This window comes from Clinocottus analis, unplaced genomic scaffold, assembly GCF_023055335.1.
Source record: "Clinocottus analis isolate CAN_PGR_092001 unplaced genomic scaffold, fCliAna1.0.p SCAF_17, whole genome shotgun sequence".
Classification (NCBI taxonomy): Eukaryota; Metazoa; Chordata; class Actinopteri; order Perciformes; family Cottidae; genus Clinocottus; species Clinocottus analis.
The window spans coordinates 17,714,652-17,728,623 of record NW_027175898.1 but is presented as its reverse complement, the minus strand read 5'-3'; the positions used below and the strand labels follow the sequence as shown (position 1 = coordinate 17,728,623).

At 49.0% G+C, this 13,972-nt stretch overlaps 1 protein-coding gene across 1 annotated transcript; it reads left to right on the top strand.

Annotated features, from left to right (window-relative positions):
• Positions 1-2,191: 2,191 nt before the first annotated feature.
• LOC137787727 (neuronal acetylcholine receptor subunit alpha-10) lies at positions 2,192-12,088 on the top strand. The gene is made up of 6 exons (XM_068580436.1): positions 2,192-2,288; positions 8,352-8,497; positions 8,604-8,758; positions 9,157-9,403; positions 9,477-9,762; positions 9,942-12,088. The coding sequence occupies exons 1-6, from the start codon at positions 2,234-2,236 to the stop codon at positions 10,688-10,690; spliced, it is 1,638 nt and encodes a 545-aa protein (XP_068436537.1). The 5' UTR covers positions 2,192-2,233; the 3' UTR covers positions 10,691-12,088.
• Positions 12,089-13,972: the final 1,884 nt, after the last annotated feature.

The window sequence follows — 13,972 nt, the reverse complement described above, 5'->3', positions numbered from 1 at the left end:
CAGCAGCTCAGCTTCTGGCGGCACAGGTTGCACACCAGGTGGCCCGCCTGGCACTGCAGGATGGGCGGCAACACGTAGTCGAAGCACACCGGGCACTCGAACAGCGCCGTGAGCTCTGGGGAGTGACCGGGCAGGCCGACCGCCGCGGCGGCCAGAGACACGGGAGGCGCGGCGGCGGACCCGGGGCTCACCCCGCCGCCGCCGGCCGCCGCCGCCACACACGCAGCAGCGGCGGCGGCGCCTCCGTGCTTTCCTCCGCCTGCTTTACCGGCCCCGAGTCCTCCTCCGGCTGAGGACGGGCGGCTCATGGCTTCCAGCTGCGGTCCGTTTCCCCCGTGAAGTGCCGAGCGGGCGGCGGGTACCGTCATCGACTGTGTTTACTACCGGGACGTCGCTCCTCCTGGACCCCGGGGACACAACATGGCGGCTGCCAGTTCGTATCGCCTTTTGCTGCGAAGCTCCCATTGGACGCCGCGTCGCAGAGTGACGGGCCGCTCGGCCAATCAGAGAGGAGAGTGTCATTGCGTATCGATGGCAGCGGAGTGGACGAGTCAAACTATAATAATAAATCTATTTAATAAACACAGAGATTTAGTAGAAATGTGTTATTAAATACAAGTCATAATTATGATATACTATATATCTCTATCTATCTATCTATCTATCTATCTATCTATCTATCTATCTATCTATCTATCTATCTATCTATCTATCTATCATCCATCCATCCATCCATCCATCCATCCATCCACACACACACACACACATCCTGGGTCCTTCACACCTCAGAGGACCGGCTGCAGAGCTTTGGCTCCTGGTCCGGTTCCTGCTGGCGGCTCCGTCTGGCTCGGCTCTCGGCCAATGAAAAGCTCTCACTGTATTTCCAGGGGGAGGCGGCCTGCTGGCCAGCAGTGGCACAGCTCAATTAACCTTCAGATGCCTTCAAGGTCACGAAGAGAAGAGGAGAGGAGGAAACAGACACATGCTGCAGCTTCTACTGGCACCAAGTCCTGAGGCCTGGCAGGGCTGCAGGGAGCTCAGGGGCGTCCTAAGGGGTCTTTTGAGGGGCCCTCAGGGGTCCATGATATCACCACAACGTCCACTCCCCGTGTCCTTTAACCTGCAAAGGGTTAAACTGCTTTGCCTCCATAGAGACACAGGAGGAGGAATCTGATTGGATGAAACTCTCTTAAAGCAGCTTCAGCAGAGCAGCAGAGGAAGAAGACACAATGACATCACTATGATGACATCACTACGATGACATCGCTGTGACACATGCAGTGTGTTAGTGGAGAACTATGAAGTCATGAAACGTCCAGACCTCAGTGAGGGCGTAGAGCCTCCAGCTGGTGGGTTCTCACAGCAACGTTCATGAGACGTTTGACTTTATGTCAGATAATTCATCTCCTGCTAATCCAGTAATCTTTTCTTCAAACTCTATTTATTATTATTATTTATTTATTCATCCGACTCTGATGAACAGCGCTCAGTGAGAGGAAGGAACCTGAGGGTCTTCTGTTCTAGCTCCATGTTCTGCTAGAACCTCCTGAGAGGAGAACGAGCAACGAAGAGAAACGTTCCAGAAGAGATAACACGAGAACAGGTAGAGAACAGAGAACCTGAACAGGTAGAGAACAGAGAACCTGAACAGGTAGAGAACAGAGAACCTGAACAGGTAGAGAACAGAGAACCTGAACAGGTAGAGAACAGAGAACCTGAACAGGTAGAGAACAGAGAACTTTAAATGTTTGAACATAAAGAGGTAAAATATGTTTTCAGGACATCAGCAGTTTCTTGGTGAAAGTTCTGTTCTGAACGCTCACCCTGACTCCCTCTCTCTCTCTCTCTCTCTCTCTCTCTCTCTCTCTCTCTCTCTCTCCCTCTCTCTCTCTCTCTCTCTCTCTCTCTCTCTCTTTTAGCTCCAGAGTTGATTCATGTCTGTAACTCAGAGAAAGAACTGGACATGTTTTACAGTCTCAGCTTGAGGCACTAACGACCCCTCATACAGGAGAGCACCGCACTACAGCAAACACAGTGTCTCTCTCTCTCTCTCTCTCTCTCTCTCTCTCTCTCTCTCTCTCTCTCTCTCTCTCTCTCTCTCTCTCTCTCTCTCTCTCTCTCTCTCTCTCTCTCTCGTCCTCTCTCCTCGGTGGTCTCTCTCTCTCGTCCTCTCTCCTCGGTGGTCGTGTGATCATATTGTTCTCGTCGTTCATATCTTCAGCATCACAGCGTGATGAAGCTCCTCTGCGGCTCCGTGGAGTTCCTCCTGGTTCTGTTCTGTCTTCCAGGTGAGAACCGTTCCTCTGCAGAACTTCTTCATGGAGACTTTGTTCTGCTGGTTCTGTTAGAGACCAGCTCAGTGATGTAGAGATGTAAATGTGTAAAGGTTTAAAGGTTTAAAGTGGAACATGCCGTCAGTGATGAAGAGCGTGATGAAGACCTCTGTAACTTTGGTGAGAATTTCACCTGTAAATAAATAAATCATTTAATAACTTAACATTTGTATTTCTATAATACATTTAACAAACAATTAATTATCCTGATATTATTAACAAAAGTGTAATTTTATAATTTATTTCCAATAAAGCTGCAACTACCTAATTTTCATAATCAATATTATTGCACTTATATCAATGATTGGTTGTAATTAATAACACTTATTAATGAATAATTGTTTAAAGCAGGACTACAGGTTAATGCCTCTCAGCGGACGGTTTATGGGTTTTATTCCTTCTGTTGAACTCGGTGGTTCAAGTCCTCTGAGACACGAGGACATGCCTTCAGTCTGCATGCTTTTATTGTGAAGGAATGAATGAGGGATACTTTATTAAAGGCTTCATCTGAAGCAGCTGATCGTTGCTTTGACTTCATTCACAAAACTTCAGCAGTTTGTGTGTCAAGTCGTTCAAAGTGTCTGAGACAAAAGTTTGTGTCTCAATCTGTAGTTTAAGTCTTCTTCTATTCAGCAGGATGTTCACTCAGTACATGATGGTCTGTTAGAGTCAGACCAGCAAGCGGTGGAGGCTTTAGGGGCGGGGCTACAGGCTGATTGACAGGTCTACCAGAGTCGTTGTCCAGTCTGAGAGTTGTCTGTGTTTGTATCGTACAACTTTAACCCTTTCAGAGTGTTTCCACGACTGCAAAGATAATTGGAACATTTAATCATCCAAAATCAAGATGGTGGCGTCTATGAAAACAAGATGGCGACGTCTATGAAACAAGATGGCGACGTCTATGAAACAAGATGGCGACGTCTATGAAACAAGATGGCGACGTCCTGAAATAGGATGTAAATCAAATGCTGCTCATTTGTGCTCCGTTATGATATCGTTATATTATCGTTATGATATAATTTTGAACAACAGGGTCACCGTTATGAGGAAATAAAACCTTTTAAACCAGAGAGCAAATAGAGCCATATTCAAAATGATTCATCCAAAAATCTAATCAATGCTTAAATAGTTTTTATAGCGATGTAAACGTCTCTGAATGTTATAGTCTGTGATTGGGCTCTTGCCACAATGCACCCTGGGAATGTATGAACTCTAAGTCGTTGAGGAGAATCTCCTCACGTCCAACCGGCCTGTTGAGTTATTACATTTATTTCCTTCCAGGCGACAAATAAATGAGCAAAAAACTAAAATAAATCTTAAAAACACCTAAATAAAACGTGAAACCAGCTCTTCTCCTATGTATGTGTTATGTGTAGGGGAAGCTGTAACACACACACACACACACACACACACACACACACACTCCTGTTGAAGATCATGTTGAATAAGTGCTGCATTGTGTGTGTGTGTGTGTGTGTGTGTGTGTGTGTGTGTGTGTGCCAGCTGGCGCTCTTGGAGCCGTTAGCTCTCACACTTTGAGTCGATGCGTCTCTCAAAGTGCTGAGTCATGAGTCCAGCGGACCGTGAAGACGTCCAAACGCTGGACGGAGACAAAAGGAGGCGGAGCTTCAGGTTGACAGGAAGTCAGTCTGAAAGAGCAGCACACAAATCACACACATTTTATTTTAAGCATAATTATATTAGACTAATGTTCCCTCCCAAGAAGTTCCAGTAGGTGTTTTGGAAGTCAACACTATTATTGAGCAGGTTCTAGAGGTTCTTTGATTGGTTCTCTGGGTCTTCATGAGGTTCTAAAGGTCCTTTGATTGGTTCTCTGGGTCTTCATGAGGTTCTAAAGATCCTTTGATTGGTTCTCTGAGTCTTTATGAGGTTCTAAAGGTCCTTTGGTTGGTTCTCTGGGTCTTCATGAGGTTCTAAAGATCCTTTGGTTGGTTCTATGGGTCTTCATGAGGTTCTAAAGATCCTTTGGTGGTTCTTTATTGCCTTTGGGTGGTTTTATGAGTCCTCTAGGTTGTAGAGATCTTTTGATTGGTTTTAGAGGGAATTTAGGCAGTTATATTGTTTCTTTAGGTGGTCCTAGGCATTGCTTTTGGTGGTATGGTCCTTTAGATTGATCTAGAGGTGTTATGGGTCCTTTAGATGTTTTACAGGTGATTATTGAGGTCCTTTAGGTGGTTCAATGGGCTCTATGGCTCTAAGAGTACTTGGGGGGTGATATGGATCCATTATCTGCTCAGATGGGTCCTTTAGGTGTTTGTTGGTGTTTGTGGGTTCAAGTCATGATTGAGGACACGTTGCTCTGCCGGTCTGTTTCTTTTTCCTAATACTACGGAGGCCGCCACGATAATCAGACAATACGTTGCGCATGTGTGCAGCGCCAACACCAAATAAGGAAATAAAACCCAACCAAGTGCCAAGAAGGACGTTCATGACGTCATCAGAGAGCCACATGAGCTCCGACCAGAACACTGAAGTGCTTCCAACAGAGACGAGACCTGCTGCCGCTTCAGCCGCCATCCGTCAGCCGTCTGTGTACAAGACGCCAAGTTAACGGCCTCTGCTGCGCCGGCACTGAATCCATCATGGGAGGAAGACCCGACACGGAGGCAGGAAGCCTGCTGTCATTGGTTCTGTCCCTCTGGTCCTCTGGTCCTCTGGTCCTCTGGTCCTCTGGTCCTCCGGTCCTCCGGTCCTCTAGTCCTCTAGTCCTCTGGTCCTCTGGTCCTCTGGTCCTCTGGTTCTCTAGTCTTCCGGTCCTCTAGTCCTCTAGTCCTCTAGTCCTCTGGTCCTCTGGTCCTCTGGTCCTCTGGTTCTCTAGTCTTCCGGTCCTCTAGTCCTCTAGTCCTCTGGTCCTCTGGTCCTCTAGTCCTCTGGTCCTCTAGTCCTCTGGTCCTCTGGTCCTCTGGTTCTCTAGTCCTCCGGTCCTCTAGTCCTCTAGTCCTCTGGTCCTCTGGTCCTCTAGTCTTCTAGTTCTTTGGTCCTCTGGTCCTCTAGTCCTCCAGTCTTGGTTGATTGGTTGACTGATAACTGATTGACTGGTTGACTGGTTGGTTGGTTGGTTGGTTGATTGATTGATTGATTGATTGACTGGTTGGTTGATTGACTCATTGGTTGGTTGATTGATTGATTGATTGACTGGTTGGTTGGTTGGTTGGTTGACTGGTTGGTTGGTTGACTGGTTGGTTGATTGACTGGTTGGTTGGTTGACTGGTTGGTTGGTTGACTGGTTGGTTGATTGACTGGTTGGTTGGTTGACTGGTTGGTTGGTTGACTGGTTGGTTGATTGACTGGTTGGTTGGTTGACTGGTTGGTTGGTTGGTTGGTTGACTGGTTGGTTGGTTGACTGGTTGGTTGGTTGACTGGTTGGTTGATTGACATACAGAACCATGACGTCTGAACACCTGATTGAGGGACTCGTGAGTTTAATCCCTCACAGGGTGAACGCAGCCGAGCAGAATCTGTTCTGCGTGAGGTTTCTTATCAGATGCAGAGCTTCACTCCTCCATGTTCGTCCCTCTGCCTCCGCATAGTTGAGTCATGAATAACCGTCTCTGTATCTGAAGGCCGCTGAGCGGTCCGTGGTCTCGTGCGCTTCCTTTTTTGTGCAAGTTATGTCGTGAAACCCTGTGAGTCTTTATCGCTGTTGTCGAGCCTTCAGAGCAGAACTTTCTACTAATTCACTGAGTTCAAAATAAATCTGCTGGGTCAAAAGATAATTAAGAGTCGAAGAAAGAAACTAAAATTACATATTCTAATTTGTGCTTTTTCTTTTGACTGGACGACCTCTAAAGATCTTTGAAATGAAACAACCCGAATATAAAAAAAATCACTTTTATGGAAGCTTGTTTCTGTCAGTAAGAGACAAAAAATAAGATGAGCCTTTCGCTCTGATAATGAAAATATCCCCATGATACTCATAAGAAGCTCCAGACAGTCCAAAACAAGATGCTGACGTCTATAAAACAAGATGCTGACGTCTATAAAACAAGATGGTGACGTCTATAAAACAAGATGGTGACGTCAATAAAACAAGATGGTGACGTCTATAAAACAAGATGGTGACGTCTATAAAACAAGATGGTGACGTCTATAAAACAAGATGCTGACATCTATAAAACAAGATGGTGACATCTATAAAACAAGATGGTGACGTCTATAAAACAAGATGCTGACGTCTATAAAACAAGATGCTGACGTCTATAAAACAAGATGCTGACGTCTATAAAACAAGATGGTGACGTCTATAAAACAAGATGCTGACGTCTATAAAACAAGATGGTGACATCTATAAAACAAGATGGTGACGTCTATAAAACAAGATGGTGACGTCTATAAAACAAGATGCTGACGTCTATAAAACAAGATGCTGACGTCTAGAAAACAAGATGGGGACGTCTATAAAACAAGATGCTGACGTCTATAAAACAAGATGCTGACGTCTATAAAACAAGACGAGTGTCTCCACAGCCTCAGACCTCTCAGTGTGTGTTGGAGGAAACAGACACACAGCTTTTCCCTGTGACGTCGTTCCAGTGATATGAGCTGAAAGTCCTTCAGAGTCCATAAACAGTTTACGGATGAACAGTTTACACCTGGTCTTATACTTAGATCACCATCCTTCATCAAAAGGTTTTCTGTCGTCTGTTTCCACTCTGAATGGGAGCTGAAGTCGGCGGCAGCTTCAATCCTCACCGTTTGGATCGTTTGCCAAAGAAAACCCATTGATGAACACGTCGAGTGTGTTTCTGCCTCCTCGAACTCTCTGAGTCCTGAAGCTTCTCCTTGACCTGAAAACAACCGTTGAGGAGAAAGTCAGACTCCGCTACAGACCCTGAACCGCAGGTTGAGCCCCAGGTTGAGCCCCAGGTTGAACCCCAGGTTGAGCCCCAGGTTGAACCCCAGGTTGAACCGCAGGTTGAACCCCAGGTTGAGCCCCAGGTTGAACCCCAGGTTGAGCCCCAGGTTGAGCCCCAGGTTGAGCCCCAGGTTGAACCCCAGGTTGAGCCCCAGGTTGAGCCCCAGGTTGAGCCCCAGGTTGAGCCCCAGGTTGAGCCCCAGGTCGCTCCGCAGGGCGGGCCGTTGTATGAATGTGTATTACACCTTTGTGTTGTCTACAACATGGAGGCAAATGTCCCACAATGAACCCAACATGAGTTTGTGACGTAAACGTCCTCTTCAGAAGTGGACGTTGTAGAAATTATCCATTTAAATTTGAAAACAAACAACAAGATAATGCATATTGAATGCATACACCTTTCATTTTGATCTCATTTTGTGTTACTTTGTGCTGTTTTTGACGTGACAGAGACGTTTTAAAAGAACAGTGATGGACGTGGTTTCTTCCTCCATCGCCAGGAGTCTGAGGATTTAGAGGCATTATCAGTCTGCTGCTCTTCTGCAGACGCTAACCGCTAACGTGTCAAACCTGAGGCGATTAGCAGGTTAATTGAACTGGGAAATGTGGTTTCCATGTGCATGTGTTATTATGGTGTGTGTGTGTTCAGAGTGGTTCTGTGGGACGGCTGCAGGAGATATGAGACGTTTCAGGATTAAAAGTGAAGTGAAAATGATTTTATAGACACTGACAACCTCCGAGCAGTGAAAGTAACACAAAGAACAATCTGCCGGACGTTGGGAAAGTGAAGACTTCAAAGTGTGAAAACACGGAGCGGCTCATCTGTTCAAACACAAGAAATTACTTTCCCAAAAAGATTCAATTACAGTATTTAAACTGATTCACCAACAGTAACCCAAAAAAAGCAGTCAGTTAAATTTGGTTTGAAATCCTAAATAAAAAAAGTGGGAAGACTTTCCACATGAAGCCGAAAGGCGACTGACGAGTAGAAGGAAACAGAAACACAACCCTGATGCAGCTCGTAGCTTCCATCACCACGAGCGGAGCGACACCAGTGGTCTAGACTGTGATGGTGGGTCCTCTGGGGAGGACGAACGTGACCACGAGGTCATGATGAAGACGCTCCTCCTCTTCCTCCCCAGGTTGCCTCGCCGCTCACGGCCGCTACGCGCAGAAGCTGATGAAGGACTTGTTCTCCAACTACACCAACGCTCTGCGGCCGGTGGAGGACACCGACCACATCATCAACGTCACGCTGCAGATCACGCTCTCCCAGATCATCGACATGGTGAGCGCACCCTCGCCGCCATGCAGGTGTGTGTGTGTGTGTGTGTATGTGTGTGTGTGTGTGTGTGTGTGTGTGTGTGCTGAAGCGGGTGTGTACTTTTCCCCAGGATGAGCGGAACCAGATCCTGACCACCTACCTGTGGATCCGCCAGGTGTGGATGGACGCCTACCTCACCTGGAAGACAGAGGACTATGACGGCCTCGACACCATCCGCATTCCCAGCAGCTACGTCTGGAGACCGGACATCGTCCTGTACAACAGGTAGGCGTGGCCTCCACACGACCTCCTGCACTATCAAGGATAACCTGACCGAGAGGCTAACTATAACCACCTAAAGAAACAATAGAACTACCTAAATTATCTCCAAAACCACTCAAATGACTTCTTCAACCCTGTAAAAGACCAATAAAACCACCTAAAGCACCCATAGAACTGACCAAAGGACCTCTCAAACCACCTAAATAAACTATAAAGCCACCCAAGGACCTCTAGAACACCTAGAGGACCTCTAAAACCCCTCAGTCATAACCTGACCCTCACAAACACCTACTAGAACCACTTAAGGACATCTAGATCCACCTAAAGGTTCCATAGAACATCTAGGTCGACCTAAAGGATCCATAAAACATCCAGATCCACCTGCACTTCCTCCTCCGCAGTGCCGACGACGAGTTCTCCAGCTCCATGGAGACCAACGTGGTCCTCCGTAACGACGGCCAGGTCATGTGGGACCAGCCGGCCATCACCAAAAGCTCCTGCTCCGTGGACGTAGCCTTCTTCCCCTTCGATCTGCAGCAGTGTCACCTCACTTTTGGATCCTGGACTCACAACGGCAACCAGATGGACCTGTTCAACGCCCTGGACAGCGCCGACCTGGCCGACTTTGTGCCCAACGTGGAGTGGGAGGTGAGCGGGAACCGAGTTCCTGGTGCTCAGAGCGAGCCCTCCCGAATATGAACCTAACGATGTTTCTCTCCAGGTTCTGGGCATGCCGGCGAAGAAGAACGTCATCCTGTACGGTTGCTGTTCAGATCCGTACCCGGACATCACCTTCAGCCTCCATCTGAAGAGGCGGGCCTCCTTCTACATCTTCAACCTCCTCATCCCCTGCATGATGATCTCCTTTCTGGCTCCGCTGGGCTTCTACCTGCCGGCGGACTCTGGTGAAAAGGTTTCTCTGGGCGTCACCGTGCTGCTGGCCCTCACTGTGTTCCAGCTGCTGGTGGCTGAGAGCATGCCGCCGTCGGAGAGCGTCCCTCTGATCGGTGAGTCAACCGTCAACTTCTACAGCGGACCGTCAGGTTTCACCTTACTAATAAGTACCCCTTAATAAATACCCCTTAAAAAGTCAGATTTCACTAATAAACACATCTCACAGTTTCACGATCTTCACGGCTTCAATCATTTGACTGTTGGTGTTGAACTCTAAGTGGTTTCTCAACAGGAAAGTACTACATTGCCACCATGACGATGGTGACCGCATCAACAGCGCTCACCATCTTCATCATGAACATCCACCACTGCGGCCCGGAGGCTCGGCCCGTCCCCCGCTGGGCCGAGCGCTTCATCCTCAACTACCTCGCCCGCATCTGCTTCGTCTACGAGGTCGGCGAGAACTGCCTCGGCCGGACGAGGTCCAGGAAGCAGCCTCTGGAGCCGGACGCGCCGCCGGCCGCCGGCCACAACGACACCAAGGGAACCAACTGGGACGTGAAAGGGCAGGTGTGGGCGGGGAGGGTGGAGGAGGAGGCGGAGGAAGAGGACACCGGGGGGCCTCTGAAGCCGGGCCGGGACCCGACCGCCCAGACGGAAGGGACGGAGGATCTGTTCGTGACCGTCGACCACTCGGAGGAGGAAGGAGCCGCCGGAGGGCGCGAGGGGGAGCGGGAGGAGGCAACCGGCGGAGGAGGAGGCGAGCGCATCGAGGAAAGGAAAGGTGGAGGAGGTGAGCGAGGAGGCGGAGCCAGAGGCCGCCGGAGGGAGATCCTGGTGAAGACCCTGTGCGTCTGCCAGCACCAGGGACTGCGCAGGAACGTCGAGTACATCGCCAACTCGTACCAGGACCAGCGGGCCGCGCAGCTGCGCATCGGGGAGTGGAGGAAGGTCGCCAAGGTCATGGATCGCTTCTTCATGTGGCTCTTCTTCATCATGGTCTTCTTCATGAGCATCCTCATCCTGGGGAAAGCCATCTGAAGGAGGTCTCGGTGTGAGTCGGTACGCCGATGAAATAAATGGTCACTTTTTCTTTTTTTAAACAAGAAAACAATGTCGGTTCAGATTGTCATGACGTTCAGATGGTTTACAGTTCAAGGTTGAATTCAACATCCTGCTTTACATTTTAACATTTCAACTTTCAAACAAAAATGCAGATTGGGGTTTGGTACCTTTGTGTTTGTAAAGTAGACGGATCTTCGTTCAGCGCTTTGGTCGGCTAAACACACAGATCGTTATCAGTCGACCAATCAGAAAACACGTCAGAATAACAGAAGAGTTGTCGCCTTAATGAACCCAGACTATACTTCTTAAGTCATGTGTTTCTAGAAAGCTTCGCATTTGTCAATAGTCAAAAGCATCGATATACAACCGGAACGACGCGCCTCAAAGCAACACTAAAGAAACGATGGCCAATGAAAACCAATGAAAACCAATAAAATCATTCAAAACTCTACAGTTGTGTGCGACGCGCTCATGATAACACAACCTGGTGACACTCAGCCGGATGTTCAGCTGCTATGATTTTAATGTCGTCAGTTATAAGTCCACTAATGCTTTTGAACCACAGGAGGCTGCCGACGCGTCGTCAGAGCGCCTGAAACAAGTAAACGGAGCGACTGGAGCACGGAGAACCCGACACGGAGAACCCAACACGGAGAACCCAACACGGAGAACCCAACACAGAGAACCCAACACGGAGAACCCAACACGGAGAACCCAACACAGAGAACCCAACACGGAGAACCCAACACGGTGGAACCCAACACAGAGAACCCAACACAGAGAACCCAACACGGTGGAACCCAACACGGTGGAACCAGGTGGAACGTCTACCAAAGTCAATCTGAACGTCGTCCGGGTTCTGAACTCATGGAGGCTTCACCAATGCTCTGATCAATCCCTCGTGTGCTGAGGAGTTCAGAAATGAACTTTGAAGGTAAAAGAGAAGTTTCATCTGGACACATAATCCTCTTTGTTCAGAGAAAAGATCTCAGCTCTCCAGGGAGAACCTTCTGAACATTAACCATTCACATGTTAAAGAGGAACGTTACAGGATCCTGGAGGCCTCCAGATGATTATATGTTTACAACTGAACACACACACACACACACACACACACACACACACACACACACACACACACACACACACACACGTTTGCAACACGGTTTTTACTCAGACATGAGTGTTTTTTGACAACTTAAATGCATGCAGGGTGTTTTTTAAATCAATGACATTGAGGTGACGGCATGTGGGACTGTAACTATGAATATTTCCTTTCATGAATTTAATTCAATATAAAGAATTTAAAAAAACTTCAATTTATTCTCTTCTCAACTCCTCAAAACAAAGTTTGGAGATTAAATTACCTTTTTTAATTTTGTGTCAATCAACTTTCTACTCGCTTAAAGCGAATGTTTGAAGAGTCAAATACGATAATGAAAATAAGGATGGGAGATATTCTGTAGGAGAGAGGAGGTAAGGAAGGAGGGCAGGAGGCAGGAGGTAAGGAAGGAGGGCAGGAGGTAAGGGAGGAGGGCAGGAGGCAGGAGGTAAGGAAGGAGGGCAGGAGGCAGGAGGTAAGGAAGGAGGGCAGGAGGTAAGGGAGGAGGGCAGGAGGTAAGGGAGGAGGGCAGGAGGCAGGAGGTAAGGAAGGAGGACAGGAGGTAAGGGAGGAGGGCAGGAGGTAAGGGAGGAGGGCAGGAGGCAGGAGGTAAGGAAGGAGGACAGGAGGTAAGGGAGGAGGGCAGGAGGTAAGGGAGGAGGGCAGGGGGTAAGGAAGGAGGGCAGGAGGTAAGGGAGGAGGGCAGGAGGTAAGGGAGGAGGGCAGGAGGTAAGGAAGGAGGGCAGGAGGTAAGGGAGGAGGGCAGGAGGTAAGGAAGGAGGGCAGGAGGTAAGGAAGGAGGGCAGGAGGTAAGGGAGGAGGGCAGGAGGTAAGGAAGGAGGGCAGGAGGTAAGGGAGGAGGGCAGGAGGTAAGGGAGGAGGGTAGGAGGTAAGGGAGGAGGGCAGGAGGTAAGGGAGGAGGGCAGGAGGTAAGGGAGGAGGGCAGGAGGTAAGGAAGGAGGGCAGGAGGTAAGGGAGGAGGGCAGGAGGTAAGGAAGGAGGGCAGGAGGTAAGGAAGGAGGGCAGGAGGTAAGGGAGGAGGGCAGGAGGCAGGAGGTAAGGAAGGAGGGCAGGAGGTAAGGGAGGAGGGCAGGAGGCAGGAGGTAAGGAAGGAGGACAGGAGGTAAGGGAGGAGGGCAGGAGGCAGGAGGTAAGGAAGGAGGGCAGGAGGCAGGAGGTAAGGAAGGAGGGCAGGAGGTAAGGGAGGAGGGCAGGAGGCAGGAGGTAAGGAAGGAGGACAGGAGGTAAGGGAGGAGGGCAGGAGGCAGGAGGTAAGGAAGGAGGACAGGAGGTAAGGGAGGAGGGCAGGAGGCAGGAGGTAAGGAAGGAGGGCAGGAGGCAGGAGGTAAGGAAGGAGGACAGGAGGTAAGGGAGGAGGGCAGGAGGTAAGGGAGGAGGGCAGGAGGTAAGGAAGGAGGGCAGGAGGTAAGGGAGGAGGGCAGGAGGTAAGGAAGGAGGGCAGGAGGTAAGGGAGGAGGGCAGGAGGTAAGGAAGGAGGGCAGGAGGTAAGGAAGGAGGGCAGGAGGTAAGGAGGGCAGGAGGTAAGGGAGGAGGGCAGGAGGTAAGGGAGGAGGGCAGGAGGTAAGGAAGGAGGGCAGGAGGTAAGGAAGGAGGGCAGGAGGTAAGGGAGGAGGGCAGGAGGTAAGGAAGGAGGGCAGGAGGTAAGGGAGGAGGGCAGGAGGTAAGGAAGGAGGGCAGGAGGTAAGGGAGGAGGGCAGGAGGTAAGGGAGGAGGGCAGGAGGTAAGGGAGGAGGGCAGGAGGTAAGGAAGGAGGGCAGGAGGTAAGGGAGGAGGGCAGGAGGTAAGGAAGGAGGGCAGGAGGTAAGGGAGGAGGGCAGGAGGTAAGGAAGGAGGGCAGGAGGTAAGGAAGGAGGGCAGGAGGTAAGGGAGGAGGGCAGGAGGTAAGGGAGGAGGCATATCAACAAACTGTTGTGATGCTGAATTATAATAATAATAATAATAATAATAATAATAATAATAATAATAATAATAATAATAATAATAACAATAACAATAATAATAATAATAATGACAATAATAATAATAATAATAATGACAACAACAATAATAATAATAATAATGCTGGTGAAATACATCAACAACACGGTTCACATGTTTTGCATTGATTCATTAAGTGTTGGTTTGATCTTCTTTCT

Bases quoted from the DNA above. Each gene is read 5' to 3' on its own strand.
- LOC137787727 (XM_068580436.1), top strand. From the start codon at position 2,234: ATGAAGCTCCTCTGCGGCTCCGTGGAGTTCCTCCTGGTTCTGTTCTGT. The intron at 8,498-8,603 runs GTGAGCGCACCC...ACTTTTCCCCAG, and splicing joins TCTCCCAGATCATCGACATG to GATGAGCGGAACCAGATCCT. The intron at 8,759-9,156 runs GTAGGCGTGGCC...CCTCCTCCGCAG, and splicing joins GACATCGTCCTGTACAACAG to TGCCGACGACGAGTTCTCCA.